The 19036-nt window shown below is 35.1% G+C and overlaps 1 protein-coding gene and 1 long non-coding RNA gene across 3 annotated transcripts; one reads left to right on the top strand and one right to left on the bottom strand.

The window, feature by feature from the left end:
* The first annotated feature begins 193 nt into the window (after window positions 1-193).
* On the top strand, window positions 194-4168 carry LOC148843425 (putative leucine-rich repeat receptor-like serine/threonine-protein kinase At2g24130). The gene is made up of 2 exons (XM_088956715.1): window positions 194-2645; window positions 3777-4168. The coding sequence occupies exons 1-2, from the start codon at window positions 194-196 to the stop codon at window positions 4166-4168; spliced, it is 2844 nt and encodes a 947-aa protein (XP_088812841.1).
* A 1607-nt stretch (window positions 4169-5775) lies between these two features.
* On the bottom strand, window positions 5776-18634 carry LOC148843424 (uncharacterized). 2 transcript variants are annotated; one of them, XR_016103395.1, is made up of 3 exons: window positions 18385-18634; window positions 10851-10976; window positions 5776-7637 (listed from the first exon to the last, which is right to left on the bottom strand). It is a non-coding gene; the product is annotated as an uncharacterized LOC148843424 (long non-coding RNA). The 2 variants fall into 2 exon arrangements; XR_016103394.1 differs by having other exon boundaries at window positions 5776-10976.
* Window positions 18635-19036: the final 402 nt, after the last annotated feature.

Here is a 19036-nt window from a genome sequence, read left to right as displayed (position 1 = left end):
AAATTAATTAAGCAAAAACTACCATAAGAGACTGGATTTGTTTCTATATTTTATCTTCCTCGCGTACGTAGGGAGAGACCACTTTATCTTCTTAAATACCAGGGTGGTGAAGCTACTGATTTGTCAGTACTTTGGTTGTCTTCGTCAAATTCTAAGCTTAGCCTAGCGAAGAGCCATTTTGATAATAATCATGATGAGTTTCTGTACATTTGCAAGGTCTAGCTTTCTTTGTTTGGTCATTCTCTTTCCTGTTGTCTATGGAGAAGACAATGCTCGAAGTTTGAACGACCGAGCTGCGCTTCTCTCTTTCATGTCTGGTATTGATTCCGATCCCGAGAAAGTTCTCGGGAGTTGGAATTCTTCGGGTCTGCACATCTGCAATTGGACAGGTGTTACATGTAACAGTGCGAGAGAACAAGTTGTCAAGCTTGATCTCGGTCGCCGATCATTGAGAGGGACTATTTCTGTTGAGCTCTCGAATTTGTCCTCCTTATCAGTGCTTGATTTATCGGAAAATTTCTTTCGTGGTTCGATACCAGCTGGGCTTGGAGCACTTTCCATGCTCACACATCTGAACTTCACATATAATGTTCTTGAAGGGAATATTCCTGCTGAAATTGGTTTTCTGAGTCACTTAGAATATCTTGATTTATCAAGTAATAGGCTTGTGGATCAGATTCCGGAGTCATTTTTCTGCAATGGCTCCTCTTCATTGAGATATATAGATCTGTCTGAAAATTCTCTTACCGGAAAGATCCCTTTGTGGAATCACTGTAAGTTAATTGGGTTGAAATCTCTTCTACTGTGGTCCAACCGGCTGGTGGGTCCGATTCCTCAGGCCCTTGCAAACTCAACAAAGCTCAAATGGCTTGATGTAACATCGAACTCTTTAAGTGGAGAGTTGCCGGCAGCAACTGTGGATAAAACACCACAGTTGCAGCTCCTGTATTTGTCCTACACCAACCTCATTAGTCAAAACGGTAACACTGACCTTGAACCCTTCTTTGTTTCTCTTGTTAATTGCTCTAACCTTCATACACTCGAATTGGCGGGAAATAATCTGGGCGGACAGTTACCTTCTGTTATTGGTAATCTTTCTACTACTTTTGCAGTACTTCATCTTGAAGAGAATCTTCTTTCTGGTTCCATTCCTCCAAGCATCTCCAATCTTGTGAACTTCACCTTCTTAAATTTGTCTACCAATCTTTTTAACGGATCGATTCCACCTGAGTTAAGCCGAATTGGAGGTCTGGAGAGGATCTGTTTATCGAACAACTCACTGACTGGTGAGATCCCTTCAGCTTTAGGCAATATTTCCCACTTGGGTCTTCTAGATTTATCGAGAAACAAACTCCAGGGTTCAATTCCAGATAGTTTCTCAAATCCTTCTCAGTTAAGAAGACTCATGCTCTATGAAAACAATCTTTCAGGAACAATACCACCAAGTCTAGGGAAATGCACCAACCTAGAGATTTTAGATCTTTCTCATAACAAAATTTCTGGGATGATTCCAATTGAAGTAGTTGCAGGATGGAGTAGCTTGACGTTGTACTTGAATTTATCAAGCAATCTCTTGCAAGGGCCGCTGCCATTAGAGCTTAGTAAAATGAACAAGATTCTAGCCATTGATCTTTCATCCAATAACTTATCTGGCGCAATCCCACCTCAACTTGGGAGATGCATTGCACTAGAATACCTCAACCTTTCAGGAATTAGTCTGCAAGGCCCACTTCCACTCCCCATTGGCAGTTTGTTTAATCTTCGAGTGCTCGATTTATCATCAAACCATTTGGTTGGGGAAATACCAGAATCTCTACAGGCATCTCCCACTCTCACAGAACTGAATCTATCTTTTAACAACTTCTCTGGGAGCATAACAAAAGATGGAGCATTTGCAACACTAACGATAGACTCCTTCCAAGGAAACTCAGGTCTCTGTGGGTCCATCCCTGGAATGACAACCTGTTGGAAGAAACGTAAACATCACTTAGTAATCTTGCAAATTCTTCTCTTACTGTTTTTAACTCCTACACTGTGCTTCTTCGTGTACAGACTAAGGAACAAGTCAAAAAGGAGACACATAGCAGCAATTTTTGGTGGTGGGGAATTAAGCAAAGATGAACAAGAGAGAAAACAGCTAGAGTACCCTAGAATTTCCTACCAACAACTCATAGAAGCCACCAATGGGTTCAATTCCTCGAGCCTAATTGGATCAGGTAGGTTGGGGCACGTTTACAAGGGTACTCTCAAAGGAAATACAAGAATTGCAGTGAAAGTCTTCGATCCTGGGATGGGTGTAGAGATCTGTACAAGCTTCAAAAGAGAATGCCAGGTACTAAAGAGGACTAGACACAGTTCAGGCCCTAATCTGAGCTTGGCTCAGTTGGTGAGCATATGCAGCGATGTAGCTGAAGGGGTTGCCTACTTGCACCACCATTGTCCAGTTAGAGTTGTACACTGTGATCTAAAGCCGAGCAACATACTTCTGGGTGAAGATATGACTGCTTTGGTAACTGACTTTGGGATAGCGAGACTAGTGAAAGGTGGTGGCGAGGATGAGGCTATTACTCGCACAATTGATTCGTCGTCTACCATGGACTCCACTGCCGGCCTGTTATATGGGTCGTTTGGTTATATTGCTCCGGGTAAGTAGTTTCCTTGCAATATTAGTTTAGAAGATGTTAATGCAGGTATCAAATCATGACCAGCCAATCAATCCCACTCAATTTCTTCGAGTAAATTATTAGGATTTGGGCAATTTCAACCCAATTTAAACGGGGTCTGGATGAAAATTTGCCATTTCTTAGCTTAATTCAGATAGTCTGGAATGTCTGAGTAAGTGCAGCCAGATTGTCACCAAGAAATGATTGAATGGTGTAATAAAAATAGAATCTATTAATTAGATGGCTTTCTATACAAATGGCTGGGCAACGGTGCAAACATTATTAGATTCTCCCAATTCAATCTAATTAAGGGTAATTCAAATTCCACCCTTTTATAATCTCATAAAAGTTGAATTTCAATGTATTCCACTAGGGAACAGTGATATCAAAATCATTGTTATATCATTTTGTTAATAATATATAATTTTTTGGTTTAGTATTTATTTATTCAATATCCGATTGCGGTCTGAATACAATTTGAATCTGACCTAAATTCGATATACATTATCCAATTCAAGTATCAACATAAAGAAATCAAAGTTGGGCGGTCAGCCCATCTTAGATATTTGGGCTTGGGCTAAAGTTTAAAAGTATCAATACACTCAAAATGTACGAACATGCGAATTGGGTGTTTTGATACAATAAAACCTTTTTTTTCCCTCAAAATTGATCATGGGGTTGGTCTTAGGCCTACCTACCTCTAAAAATGCCCAAATTCTCAAACCCCTTATATTTCCTCTTATGCAGCCCCACTGATAACAATACAGTACTCCCAATCCCAATATGGGCCATATATCATGTCGAAATTTTGAACTTTAATTTGGGCATAGGTTTCAAGGCTGAATCTAGGCCCAACACACCTACATAACATATTATATGTGGTATTTCATATTTACAAAATGTATAAAAATATTTTTTATATAAATATAATATAAAATATTATGTATAACCAATAATTAATTATATAAAATTCATAAATCCGGAATTAGGCCCGACCCGGCCCAGCCCAACCCATGAAAAATTCTATGCCTGATTATCTATAGTGTAATTAATTAATTGACAAGCTTCTCGTTCTTATATCATCCTGTGCTTAATTGGCTTGATTTGATGCAGAATACGGAATGGGAAAGCGTTCTTCAACAAAGGGAGATATTTATAGTTTCGGTGTTCTAATCCTAGAGATTTTGACGGGTAAAAGACCAACAGATGTGATGTTTCACCAAGGTTCAAGCCTGCATGAATGGGTGAAGAGACGTTACTCGGATGACCTTGAGCCCATAATGGAAGAAGCCCTCCTTAGGTTTGCGCCACCACCAACACCGAGAAATCACAGCTTCAATGCATGGAAGCAAATCATCTTAGAGTTGATTGAGCTTGGTTTGATTTGTACACAGAACTCTCCTTCAATGAGACCTTCCATGTTGGACGTGGCCCTTGAGATTGATCGGCTGAAACAGTACTTAGCAAACCCTACCACCCTAACACTTGAAGATGTTTCTTGTTAAGTTGATCATGACTTTGGAGAAGAAAGCAGGCAGACTGGATCCCCACCCACCTCGTAGGGTTTTGTATCCTTGGTGTTTGGCACCAAGTAATTTTACAGGAAAGCCATTTTTTGGTAAAATATTGTCGCAACAATTTGCTTTGGGATTCATGAGAGGAAGTGTTTCTTGAATCATCAAATTGACTTCTTGAATCACCCCGATTATGTTGAATCATTAAAGTGATGTGGTACATTTAAATTTGAAAAAAGTTGACAACTTTTCCGAAGTATCATAATGAAAATAATAAAATCAGCGCACTTTAACCATCTTGTCAGCATGCATCTCCACCAAAGTGGGCATATGTCCTCATTTAATCCTCAACATGTTAAAAAGTTTATTAATGGCCAGGTACTGTTGATGTAAATTTGGTTATTTCTGTCATGAACTTTCACACACAAGTTTTCCTTACATAAATAATAATAATAATAATAATAATAATAATAATAATAATAATAATAATAATATTGTAAAAAGAAAGTTCTATTTGATTGCTTCTTTGAATATAATTTTTTATGTACAGAAAAACCACTATTATTGGATTACATTTGATCCTATTTCTAGTTCTTACATGTTAATGAAAATTCATTTGGTTTATCCATGGTTTGTCTCTGTCCGGATGAGCTTCAATTGATTTATTGAGTGTCTTATTCCCAAGGTGCAAACCAATCATATTCCTCACCTTATAAGTAGGGAAATAAACATTGTGTTAAGCAATTATATATTATGTAGGGTTGTTCACGGGTCGGGTTGGGTCTGTTTAATAGATTTTTTTCAACCAACCCAACTTGGTCGGGTTACTTAAAGAGAAAACCGAAACCGACTTGGCATTAAGCAAAATCGATCCAAACATGAAGGGTGGGTTTGGGTCGGTTTGGCCGGTTAGGCATTGTTTGTGAACAGCATTATAGTATAAAATTTCCTACTCCAAAAAAAAAAAAAAAAACAATCCCAATTCCCATTTAATTAATGCTTTATTGTTCTTTAATGTTAAAAATAAGTAACTAACTAGAAAGAATAAACTAGGATAAGTATTACCTAGTTAGGGAAACACTAGAAAATCAGAAACCAACTAACTCAATTTGGTTCAGTTTGGTTTTGGTTTTCATACATGAAAACCGAAACCGAACCAAATTATCAGTTTATCCTTCTTCATAACCCAAAATGGCTAATGGTGAAAAAAACCAATCAAATCGAGTTGGGCTGGGCCGGTTTGGTCGGCTTGGCATTGTTTGTGAACAACCTTCTCCCTAATTTGGATTGGATTTCCGCAGCCATCCATCACAAGGAACATTCAACTCTGATCAGGTCTTCAGAACAGGTGTCCCAATTCTTAGTATGTGTTTGGTTGCATTGTAAACACAAATATGCATTCTGCATAAATACCCTCTTTATGGTTCTAGAATGCTAAGTGTAATCTGTTTTTTGTATATTTGTTGCTTGTTTGAAATCGGTGCAAAGTATGGGCCCCACCATTAAATGCCTTAACTTTTTTGTCAAAAACACCAATATTAGAAGAGCACAAGTTTATATCTAAAAAATAGGTATAATAATGTTTTCTTCTCACAATATAAAGATGTTAGGAAAAAAAAAAACATTTTCATCTTAGTCATTACATTTTTGTATGGCAACTAAATACTTACAAACACGAACCGATATACATAAATATATCACAAACAAAAGCAGCCTAAGGCGATGCTTGTGAAAGCACTCAGGACCTACTGCTGGCTTGCTATATGTATCTCTTGCTACCTAACCCATCACAACTAAAATTGCCAGCGTTTCATACCTATAGGACCCATATGTACTAACAGCCTTAAGTTTCATAACTGTAGGACCCATATGCACCAACATTCAGAACAATGATTAATTATATAACAAGTAATACACAGCCAACCCAGCAGCAAAATCTGGCGCCTCTTGTGAAAAGCACTGCCAAACACATGTTAGCATTTTCTGACTTTGTCCTCTCCATAGCTTTCATTTTCACATAAACAACTTTCACTTTATGTCCTTTTAAGCTAACTTTTCCATAAAGCAAATGAATTTTGTAGAAGGATTGGAAAGGACCGAAAAAAGATTGTCTGCTATCGCATTGTTCTTTTTTATCTTTGCTTACTAGGAATTCTTTTCATTTTTCAGGTCATATATCATCTTTACTATTATAAACGACAACACCAACACAATGAAGAAGATACTAGATAATTAATTACCCAATTGTTAAACTTCCGACAAGTTGTTATAATAGTAAGAGTGCTGCATTTCCTTTAGGTTATATATGTTTGGTTTGAAGAAAAAAATAGGGAAACGAAAGAAAAGATAGGGAAATCTATACACCATTTGTGAAAGTTTTCCCAGCTAACTTTCTTTTCTTTTTCCTACTTTTTTTCTTCAAACCAAACATAGCATTAAAGCTGACTGGTGTCATCATTACTAGGTGCCTAACTATTGATTGGTGCATGGTAAAATCTCTTGCAGCATGACAAGTTTTTCATTTCTTTTTATGTTCCAGAAAACCACATCCCAATGCCATGGATAGTAAGGCTGTGTTTGGTTGCAATGCAACTGTATTTGCACTAGCACAAATTTATGGGAGTGCAAATAAAAAAAATGCAAATTCTCTTTTAATTTTGTTTTGGGTTTTACTTTATTTTGCTTCATATTTTAATTTATTGCATTTGTACTACAACCAAACAAGATAAACTAAAATTTAAAACAAAAATAGGTCAGAATTTACATTCAAATCATTTGCACTGCCATTATTTTGCATCAGTGCAAATTTATTTGCATTGCAACCAAACACAACCTAAGGTCCAGCACGGGGTACTATACACATTTCTCTATGTTGTTTCTTACTTATTTTACAACTAAATGGAGCTTGTACAAAAAAGAATCTGTTTATTTTTTATCGTTTTGTTCTTTTTATAGTACAACAACACATTTTTGGTACTAGCATCCATTGATCAAATTCACCATATCAATACTTTTAAGTATGGATATACAGAGGTATATCGATACTTTGAACCACACTAGCACCATCAAATTCACCATATCGCATCCCATGTGTTTGTCAAACCAATGTTAATATGTTTTTTTTTTTTTTTTTTTTTTTTTTTTTATAAATAGCCTAATGGAAGTTCTATAAATCCTCCATAAATACAAGAGATAAAAACTCAGGTGCTGTTTCCATTATCAGGTGACTCAAAAGATTTGCTAATAAATGACAATTCCCATAACTAGGCTCCAGAAGCTGAAATGATTGAGGATGGTAAAAATTCCCCATTTTCCATTACTCTCTTGCACCTCACCTTCCAAAGATGCCACAAATGCAGAACTGCAGACGCAAAGAAATCCAATGCAGGATTCCACCAATCAGTCAAACTCGTTTGGTGCGTTATTTTAGAAATCTGACAGCCTATGTTTTCATCTTTTCCTGTTTAATTGAGAAAAGATCTAGTTGTCAAAAGCCGTAGTCCTAAAATGATATGGGAAGCCGGTTACTTGCTATTTTCAGGGAACTTCAAATGGAGCTTTTCATTTTTCTCAACTTGTCTTCACATGAAAAGATGTGTCTTAACCAAATTGTCTTTAAACTATTAAGTACTTAATGCAAAAATTTACATCGTCTTTTGATTGACAGATCTACTAGAAGATCTTATAAAAAAGGCTTGTCAAATGGCCTCTAAGACAACTATATAGGATTACTTGCATAAATCCTATTTCACTATTGCATTCTACCAAAGGTCATTCACATATCTTCACGCTGGACCTACTATAAACAGGCATAAACAGTGCTATGTAACCCAATCAAGAATGAACACACCAACGATATATACAACTATTCACTCTTGATTGGATCACATGGCTCGTTCTATAATTCTGAGTCCTCACGTATGAAGAAAAAAAGACAATTACCCAATCTGCACTCTCCTGTTCGTTAGTGAGAAATTTTACCATTAAACCAAGCAATTGCCCTTGGTGGTGCAATTAGGATTGATCCGACTTACACTTTACACTGCTTTGGGCTTGGGTCTCTGAGACGGGCCTATTCAAATTTTGGAAAACCCCAACCCAGGCCCGTCCAACACCCTATTTGCCCGTTAGATTCCTGGCATATTTTAATATAAAATTGATGTTTTGTTGTCTTCGAATATGATTTCTAATGTCTGATATATCTCCAGAAACTTTATTAATCATTTTATAATAAGCAAGTTGGTTTGTATATTAGGGATTACTTATTCATAGAACTTTTGTAATAGGTGGTCCTTATTCTACTTGAAAATGCCAATGAACATGATTGTATAGGGTTTATTATCGTATCTATTTTATAAAAAACGGTCCTCTTGTAATTATTATTTTATAAATTAATAATACAAATTCTGTGGTTCAGAAAAGCTCGTTTTGTATGTTCTGAAGAAAATATTGTAGCACTATTGAGTGTTTCACTATGTGCATCTGACACTAAATTAGATCAGAGAAGGGGATTCCTATTTGTCATCTTACTACTCTCATGTTAACATCCCTTCCCAACTTCATTCACTCACCTATATTAGTATATGAACACTTCAAAATGGAATTGTAAAGTATAAAATTAAACTTCCATATAATGTTTTAAAAACCGATCTTGAATTGGATCGATTTTCGCCACCAATTTCTGGGTCGGTGGTCCGTCCATCCGGTCTGAACAAATCAGTCTATGATGTTTTAGAAAATTAAAAAAAAAATATATATATATATATATATATATATATAAATTTTGCCTAGAAACCATTGTCTGGATCGAACAGGTATGGTTCGACCGCCTAAGTCAGCAAGTTGCTGACCATTTCAACAATTTTTTGAAAAACAGTGATTCTCAAGTGAAATAGGAAAAGCTGATATCTTGACCAGTCCAACCATCTAGATTAACAATGGTTTATGGCAGTGCACCCCCTCCCATCCCCACCTTGTAGCCAAAATCCCCTATCCCGTTGCCGCCCCATCCCTAGTGGTAGGGTGAGGCACTAAGGATGGCAACTTTCCTGTATCTCGGATCCCCATGGGATCCACCCTGAATGGGGCGAAGATAAGGATGATTTTTCCATGGAGAAATTTTCATCCCCATTGGCAATGATGGGGTGGGGACAGGGAGAGCATTCCCCGCCCAATGTGAACCCTAATCCCTATCCTATGGGAATCCGGTCCCACTAATATATGCATATATGAATGTGTACATCTATGTATGTATGTATATTAATATTTTAAAAATATGAATATTAACTATTTTATTTTTAATTTTAAAATAAAATAAAAAAAATAAAATGGTTAACATTATAAAAACTCACAGGGATGGGGATTTTTGCAGGGACGGGATGGGAGTGGCTCCCTGTCCCCGTCCCACCCTGCTGCCATGCCTACGAGGCACCCTTCCCCCATTAGGGATGGAGAATGTCCAAATTTTTTCAGCCCCAACCAAATTACTTAAAATACATTAAAATTCAGAGGTATTTTAGACATATGGTTATGGGAATTTGGGGGTACTTTGTGATTATGGGATCCTAAAATTTTAGAACTTAGGGAAATTCAATGGTATTTAAAAATTAATATTAAATCTAAAATATTTTAATAATTTACCACTGAATACGATAAATTATACGCAAATCCCATCTCTGCCCTAGTGCAAAATTATTTCCCCCATCCATCCCCGCCTCGTCCCCATTATGATCAAGAAAACCCACACCATTCAATGCGGGGTGGGGCACACCACAGTATTTACGGGATTTTTTTTTTTTTTCATGTTGTTCTATATTAATTGACAATTGTTACTTGTTTTGTCTCCAATAGCTAACCTACTAACTGTCTTCATCAAAGAGTATAAGACCGGATTCTGAACATCAGTACCTTGCTATATTTTAGGAATAGAAATGTAACACAAAGGCTCTTCATAGGTCCATGCATATAGATATTGAGATGTTGGATAACAACAATTCTATGGACAACTTGGGGAAAAAGGAACAACATAGTATGTTTTCTTTGGAGCAGAGCAGCTGTTTGAAATCCTGACAGATGAAACCAAAACAACATACGGGTGACTCATTGAATTTGTGACAAAGACAAACTTAGAGACTTCTTTCAGAGGTAAAATTGTGAGAGTTTGGGACGTTGATGGTTTCTTCAACTTCAACATCTAGATGGTTCTTCTCCCCAAGGAATAACCAAACTCAATTCTGATGGTTGTTTAATACCTTGATATGATTTTCTGTTATTAATTTGGTAGGTTAATAACAGAGGCTATTTTCACATTGATATTATCGATCTTAGTCTTCTCAGTCTCTTATTGATCAATAGTGTCAATAACAAACAAGATGTTCCTCTTGTCTTGCATGAGGGCATTCAAAAAGTTGATTAAGGGGGACACAAGTCATGGCAGGAAAATAAGAGATGGAGGATCAGATCTTGGTAAATGGTAATTGTAACAATATCAAAGAGGCCAGATCTTTGGCAGGAAACAGGAACATCTTCTTCCATTTGGATCAATATGTTAATTAATTAGCTATCTAATTCACTAGCTATCAGAATAAGATCTTTTTTTAATAGTACAGTCAAATAAAACCAAGTAAAAGGCTGATACAAAATCACTCAACTGATTAAATTGATTTTCCCTTACCTCAATTGATTATCAATAGACTATTAAGTAGGTTGATGTTCTAAGCATAGAATCCAAGCCATATCATTGTTGAATCCATGTCCTGATCCTACTCAGATATCATATCAGAACTGAACAAGATGTGTGCTGAAACATGAGAAGAGACATGTCAGATATCATGCTGATACTAAATTAAACAATAATGAACAACACCATAATCATTAACTAATTATCATTTGAAACTGTTCTAGTAAAAAATAAAACAGAAATCAATTACCACTTAAGTATACCGTAAAACAACGTTCAAAGCATATTTTCAACAAAACTGTTCAGGTTTTATTATGGGCAGCATCATTATCATTATATTTTTTTCTTAGACTGGGAATCAACCAAGGTTAAAATCATTTGTATAAACCAGTTTTACTAGTTTTGTCTCCAGTAGTTAACCTACTCACTGTCTTAATCAAAGAGTATAGAACTAGATTCTACACATCAGTATCCTACTATATTTTAGGAAATGGTATAAGAGAGAACAATTCTTCACCTAACCTACAAAATTTAGCTTTATTTACAAATCAATTTTCATAATTGATTTGTAAAAATTTTATTGGAGGTTCCCCATCCGTCAAAGGAGTGCACCTACAAGGGCACAAAGAAAAGAAATGATACAAATGGACAATAGATCTGTAAGTCAAATAAAGTTTAACAATTGTTCTATAAAGAAAGTAAATGTGAGGTTAGAGATGCTAATTGGGCCTTTTCTTTTTGAAGGTTCTTCCAAGTATTGATTTTAACACGGAATATCTCCAACTAGAAGCCCTAATCTTGGTTTCTACCAGTCCACCACCACCCTAAGTCTCACTTGGAGAATCCCAACCAGGTAGAAGGTCCAAGGGTAAAGAACTTGAAAAAGGTACCAAGTAAACAGATGAGCAAGATTAACAATCCAAATTTTATTGGAGGCATCAAGAAATACACTCTTCAAGGACTCAACAAGTGAGAGAACGTCTGAAATTTTAAAACCTCTTAAACCACTCCTTAAACCTAGGGGTGCAACTTGGGCGGGCTTAACCCAAGCTTGGCCCGGCCCAACCCGATTTTTTTTACGGGTTGGGTTGAATTTTCTGGGCCTCAAGTTGGGCCTGGACTTGAAAAGGCGGGTTTTTATATTTTTCGGGTTGGGATCGGGTTGAGGTCTTGAGTAACCCGAGCCTGACCTGACCCAACCCAAGCCCAGCCCGATGTGAGTACATGTAGTATATAGTTGAATCAATGAATCGTCTGTTAATATGTTATTATGTTGACTTAACGGTAGTTGCCTAATTAGTAAATTATTAATTTAATATTAGGTGCCATGTGTCAACTGTCAATGCTATTACTCAAAGTCATTAATTAGTTTCTTAACTTTCATTTTCTAAACATAATTTCCCTCTTTCACTTTTTGTGCCTCTATGAGACTTTGACGTTTCAAATTCTTTTAATTCAAATGGCATTATAGCAAGTTTGGCGACATTAATTAAGGAAACTCAAAGGCCAAACCACCAAAAGCCCAAAAGTCCAAGTGAAAAGTGAAAACCTCTTAAAAATCTAAATTCTAAAACCCTAATACTATTACTAACAGAATACCGAGAGTTGGAGTCTTGGTTCACAAATCATGAAATCACAAACTCACAAGTTCTAAGTTCTAATGTTGGAACATTGTTGTAGTTGTAGGCCTGTAGCCAAAATCACTGTTATACTGCTTAGTATCTTGAAGAGAAAAACATGTATTCAATAACCACTGTTAGTATCCCTTCTTTTTTTTTATTATTCTGGGTAACACCACAATCTAGTAATTATCCAATATCTGATCTTCTTCTTCCTACAAACACCTACAGGCCATTGGTTTTTTTGGTTACATTTCATAAGCATTGTTGGTGTTGGTGAAGCAAGGGCAAAAGGTACATATATCATATCAGCATCATTATTATGCTTTTCTTTATTTTATTTTATCTTATTTCTACTATGCATGGGTTCATGAGGGACTAATTTTGAATGTAAATTTTTAGTTTTGTTGAAGGATTGATTTGGACTAATTTTTAGTTCATGATGGACTGATTTCAAATGCTTTCTAATTGATTTCATTTCATTTGTTTGTTGTCATTGCATGAAAATATGCAATTTAAACCATTATTTAATCTTTCATTAATTATATTTTATGTTTTAATTTTCTATGGGGTACATCTTTATACTTGGTCTCCAATCTTCAAGAATATGTTAACAATGGGTGGAAACAATGAGCAATTCAAGTTTGGCTTGGGCCCGGGCCCAACCCGAGTGCCTAAAATTTTAGTGTGGGCTGGGCTTGGGTTGGGTAATTCGGGCTTGACCCCAGGCTTTAGGTCCAATTCTTAGGGTTGGGCCTGTGTTGAGCTAAAACCTAACCCAACCCGCCTGACTTGCACCCCTAATCTTTATACTTGGTCTTCAATCTTCAAGAATATGTTAACAATGGGTGGAAACAATGAGAAATTCAATTTTGGCTCGGGCCTGAGCCCAACCCAAGTGCCTAAAATTTTAGTGTGCGCTGGGCTTGGATTGGATAATTCAAGCCTGGGCTCGGCCTTGGGCTTTAGGTCCAATTCTAAGGGTTGGGCCTAGGTTGAGCTAAAACCCAACCCAACCCGCTTGACTTGCACCCCTACTCAAACCTAGACCCTAGACTAATCCCTGTTTGGAACAAGGGACACAATGGGTAAGTAATTTTTCTTTGCGCATAGAGCAATAAAGGACTTGAAATTTGTCCTTTAGGAGCAGTTCCTGACCAAAGATCTTCTAAAAATTCAGTTCTATTGTGAGAAAGAACCTCATGCATACCTTACATATTGCAAAAATGCAGGAAAGATAGAGAAAATAGCTTTCCAAGTAGAGGTTAAAGATGCCCTTGTCCCCTTGCTTGGCTGGGTTGAGCCATGCTTGAGCTTTGAACCTTAGGCTTATCACAAGCCTAATCACAATCAGAGCATGAGCTGCAAATGGTGACTGCAAAGCTAATTTTAGGGCTGTCAATGAACTTTGATACATTCAAAACCTGATTTGATCCATTATTTTGGATTCAGATCTTAAAGCTTGGATCCATTTAACAATTTGATCATCTTATTAAAATCCAAGTCCAATTAAGATATTATCATGTATGTATGTAACAACAAAGTAGTTTTGGATTAAATCTGAATCGAATCCAAGTCTCACATTGCAGATTCGGATCTGAAGTTTCAATAATTGGATCAGATTCATGTGTATCTGGATCCAATTCTATTTATTAGTGGGAGGTTGGGATCAAATTCATTTCTTCCATGGTTTATACCTTGAGGGAGGGAATGGATCAAGCTTGTGTTACATAGTTAAACTAGCAGTAGTGGGTCAGGTTGTTCTTATTGTCTGCACCAAGTTCATATTATCATAAACAATACTTGAGCTGCATGTGGTATGCACTTGGGCTCCATCTATCCTCAACATTAAAGGTTTGTTTTATTTTTAAATCCCAATGGTCTGTTTCATAGTTTATTTGGTTCAGAGGGGATTTGAAATAAATTGGAACGGGATCTCATTCCTATGGGAGAGGAAAGGAATGGTGATCCTATCAAACGGGGGAAATCATTCCTAAGGAATGGTGATTCTACCAAGGGAGAGGAAGTTGCTCATGAAAAGACCATTGTGGCCGGGTTTCTAGCTGAAGTTGGAATCCCTATATATGTCAAAATCTCCTGCTAGTAAGCTCTACTAAAAGCAACGACTATTCCTATTTTATATAGCTAAAGGTATACATATCAAATCTCATATTGATGAATTTAACTCTATTATCATGGATTTGTAAATTATTGATGCTAAGGTTAAAAATGAAGTCCAAGCCCTTTTGTTACTTTGTTCCTTACCACCCTCATATAAGTCTTTTAGAGAGTGACACCATTACTACAGATGATATTAAAGCATCATTACTCTCTAAAGAGGTGATTGATAAAGACTTGACTACAAAAAGGGGTGATAGTCAGGACTCTGGATAGTTTGCAAGAGGGAGGTTAAGGATAAGGGCTCAAATATTAAATCAAAGTCTAGATAAAAATTTAGACATAAGAACTTGACTTGCAACTATTGTCACAAGAAAGGGCATAGTAAGTCAGAATATTATAAATTGAAATGCATAAACCTAAATGAAGAAAAGATAAAGAATAACTCTGTAGAGGTTGGTGTAGTTGAGGATGAGAATCCCGATGTTCTCTTAGTGACAAATGACAAAACTAAATCCAATGATGAATGGATTCTAGATTCGGGTTGTTCCTACCATATGTGTCCCAACAGGGACTAGTTCTCCACCTAGGAATCTATTAATGGTGGAGTTATATTGATGGGTAATAATGCATTTTGTAAAACTGTGAGAAAATGAAAAATTCGAATTAGAATGTGTGATAGTGTTGTGAGAACACTAACAAATGTACATGTACCGGATTTCAAGAAAATTTTCATCTCTCTTGGCACTCTAGATACTGATGGGTGTAAATATTCAACTGAAAGTGGAGTTTTTAAAGTCAATAAGGGTACTCTTGTAGTGATGAAAGGCATGAGGACAATGGAAAACATTGCTTGAAAAGCAAATATGAAAACTGACGAAGAGGTTAAAAACAAATGATGATTTAGAATTTTTGTGAATATGAATTTAATAAGTTTTATAAAAATAAAGGCATTATAAGGAATTACAATACTATTGTCAAAACACCATAAAATAATGTTGTAGAATGTATGAAAAGAAATCTACTAGAGAAAGCAAGGTGCATGTTGTCAAATGTTAGAAGTCTCTCCAAGGATTTTTGGGCAAAAGCAGTTAATATAGCTTGTCACTTGATAAATCCATCCCCATCTATGTAAGATTCCATAAGAGGTATGGTTTAGAAACCTTCCTAATTATTAAAATTTGAAAATATTAGATTATCTAGCATATGCACATGTTAATGAATCTTGAGCTTAGGGCCAAGAAGTGTATATTTGTTGGTTACATTTGGTGTGGAAGGATATAGGTTGTGATGTCTTAGTCCAAAATCACCAAAATTCATAATTAGCAGTGATATTACTTTTGATGAATTTGCTTTGCTTCATCCGAGAAATGAGTCTTTCATTTCTTATGATGCAGATAAAATACAAGGTTCAAGAAAGAAAGTGGAATTAGACGTTAGAAGTTTTTCTTCACCTCAATTTACATCAATCCAGGTGCATACAATGGTTGAGTGAGTATACAAAATTACAAAGCATACAATGGTTGGATACTTGGATTAATGAAATATGAAAACTGGAAAATGGAATAAATTAATAAAATATAAAAAATACAATATAAATATAAATTGAAAATACAAAATTACATTGTTAAAAAATAGCAAATAAATTAAATAAAATTAAAACAAAATTTACAATAATTTGAAAAAATGCTATACAACTATTGAGTGGGTATACAAAAAAAAATTGACTTCATCATTTTATGATTTTCTCCTATTGTTCATGACTTTCATCATCTACTTTAGGTGAAATATCGAGTGTAGTGATATGCCCTCTATCTTGTAATATGTCTTCAGCATCCAACCAATCTTTAAAGCAGATGCACATCTCTAGACATTCATCATTCATGCAGTTTCTCTTGTCATCTAACACTTAGTACCTGCACTAAAACAAAACTCCGATGGAATTGTAAACACCAGAGGGTTTAGTAGTTCATGTGCCATGGTTGCGAGAATTGGACAAGTTTTTGACTGCTCACTCCACTAGGCTACAATATCAAAATTATTTGTTCCCTCACATAAAGTAAAAAAAAATTGCATGTAAATAAAAATTAAGTTCAAAATGAACTTGTTATTGAGGTAACGGATTTCTTCCTTCTACTTATTAAATAAAAATGTTTCTCTCTTCTACTACTATACAACTTATAGAATTATTTCCTATTACTTAAGATTCATATAAATTGTACATTTCAAATAATAAACTATTAATTTCTTCTTTTTTATTTCCAATTTCAATATTCATGTTTTCACAATATGTTTCAAGTAAAACATCTAAACCATCTTTCCTAATCCTACGATCTAATATTGTAGCTAAGAAATAAATAAAAAAAATGTTCTCCTAATATTTTTTAAATTTAATTTCCATTATTTCAACATTACTTTTAAATTGTGGATTATTTCTATATTTTGCAAAACGATCACTAATCACCATTAATTGATAAGGCAAATTACAACTAGTTGGATAATAAATACCCGATAGTTCATTAGTTGCATCATAAAATTATTTTAAAAAATATCTTATACAAATTGCAATTTGCTAGTCTTCTCAAATAACATATCAGTAGGCATTTTTGTATTATAAAAATCATTAAGAATTTGTTGGTAAGAAATACAACTTTCTAAAATAGCATAAGTAGAATTCCATTTATGTTTAACATCTAATATAAAATTTTTATATTTTAACCATAATTTTGACATAAACATTTAAATTCTTTTTTTCTTGCTCTAGAACTTTTAATATATATATATATATATAATACAATTTCTAATTTTAGAAATATGAGTAGAAATAATATTGAAAATATCCTGAATACATAAATTTAAGATGTGGCATACACATCTGATATGAAATAACTTACCATTTAAACATGATTTTAATTGAGATTTTAAAATATTTATTGCTGAATCATTATTACTAGAATTATCAAAACTAAAAGAAAATAATTTATTGTCAATTCCATAAGCATGTAAAGTATTTAAAATGCCTACAGCAATAGTTGGGCCAAATTGTGGCCATTAAAGCCTAGTAAAATTAAAATTCTTTTATTTAAAATCTATTTTTCATCAATTAAATGACTGGTAACACAAATATAACTTATGTTAAATTTAGAAGTCCAAAATTCAGAAGTGCAACATTAGAATTATATTTTGATAAGATATACATTAAATTTTGTTTATATGTAAAAAAAAAAATTATTGCATCTGATCTAATAGTATTCCTATAAACTTTTATAAATTGTTGATTTACATAATTGTATAACCATTTTTCAAGTTTAGGATCTTCAGCTAACAAAAATGGTTGTTCAACATGTACAATGTATTTTGCTAATTCTTGCCTAATTTTTTTTAGAATATTTAAATGTACCAACCCCCCCCCCCATCTCTCCCTTCCTCTTCTTCTTTCCTATGGGTGAGCAAATGTCTGCCCAAATGGTCAATACCACCCTTGCTACAATAGTTAAAATATGTCATACATGTCTGGCAAATAGCTTTTTTTCCCTTCTCCTCAACCTCCTCTACTTTAAATATTTTCCAAACCGGGCTAAACAACTTAAAGGCCCTCTTTTTTTTTCCCCTAGTATAAGTACTAGGAGTGGTAGTTCCATCAATATCAATAGCATCAATATCTGTGCTAATACTATCATACTGCAATTGAATATCGTCGCCATTGAACATGTTGGGGAAATGATTTCAAGAGGAATCAACAATTTTTTTTTAAATTCCAAAAAATAAAAAAATAATTTAATTGGACTTACCCAGATTGCCGATTCAGAATCCCAACTTGATTTTAACAATTGAAGCCTTTCAGCTCCAAGAGTCCAAGCCTCCCAAATTGTTAACTTGAGATACTTGAGCTGGTTGAGCAAGACTTCTTGTTGAAACTTCAATAAAGTTGAGAATTGGAGAATCAATCAATTAGAGTTCAGAAAATGTATGAGAGGTTGAGAATTTGAGAGATTAGGAGATTGAAACTTGAGAGAGTATAAGAACTAGAAAAGAGATTAAGAGAATTGGAATTGGTGTGATGAGAATGGTGGAGGATAGGGCTATTTATAGGAATTGAAAATGATTCAATTGCCCAAAACACCCTAAAAACTAACCATTTTTAAGTTCTTAAGAGGGGTATTTTGGTCATTATAAACTTATTTATCACTTTACCCAAAATGTTCCCCTAAACTAGTTGTTTGGGGGCAGTGTCATTTTTTCTCCCCCGCTATATAGTTATTTATAGCTGTTGAGGGGTATTTTTGTTAAAAAACACGACCTGGACCATCGTGCTGGGCCTGGCACGGCTCACATGCTGTCATGCCGAGTTGTGCTAGGCTACGGGTGGTACGGCCTGATTTACACCTCTCAAAAAGTCGATGGATGCAAACTAGATTGGCAAACACATCACAATTATGTGAA

Source organism: Nelumbo lutea, chromosome 8, assembly GCF_056320005.1.
Source record: "Nelumbo lutea isolate HS-2025 chromosome 8, American lotus-T2T, whole genome shotgun sequence".
Classification (NCBI taxonomy): Eukaryota; Viridiplantae; Streptophyta; class Magnoliopsida; order Proteales; family Nelumbonaceae; genus Nelumbo; species Nelumbo lutea.
Note: the sequence above shows the minus strand (reverse complement) of the source record. Positions and strands in the feature narration are given on the sequence as shown.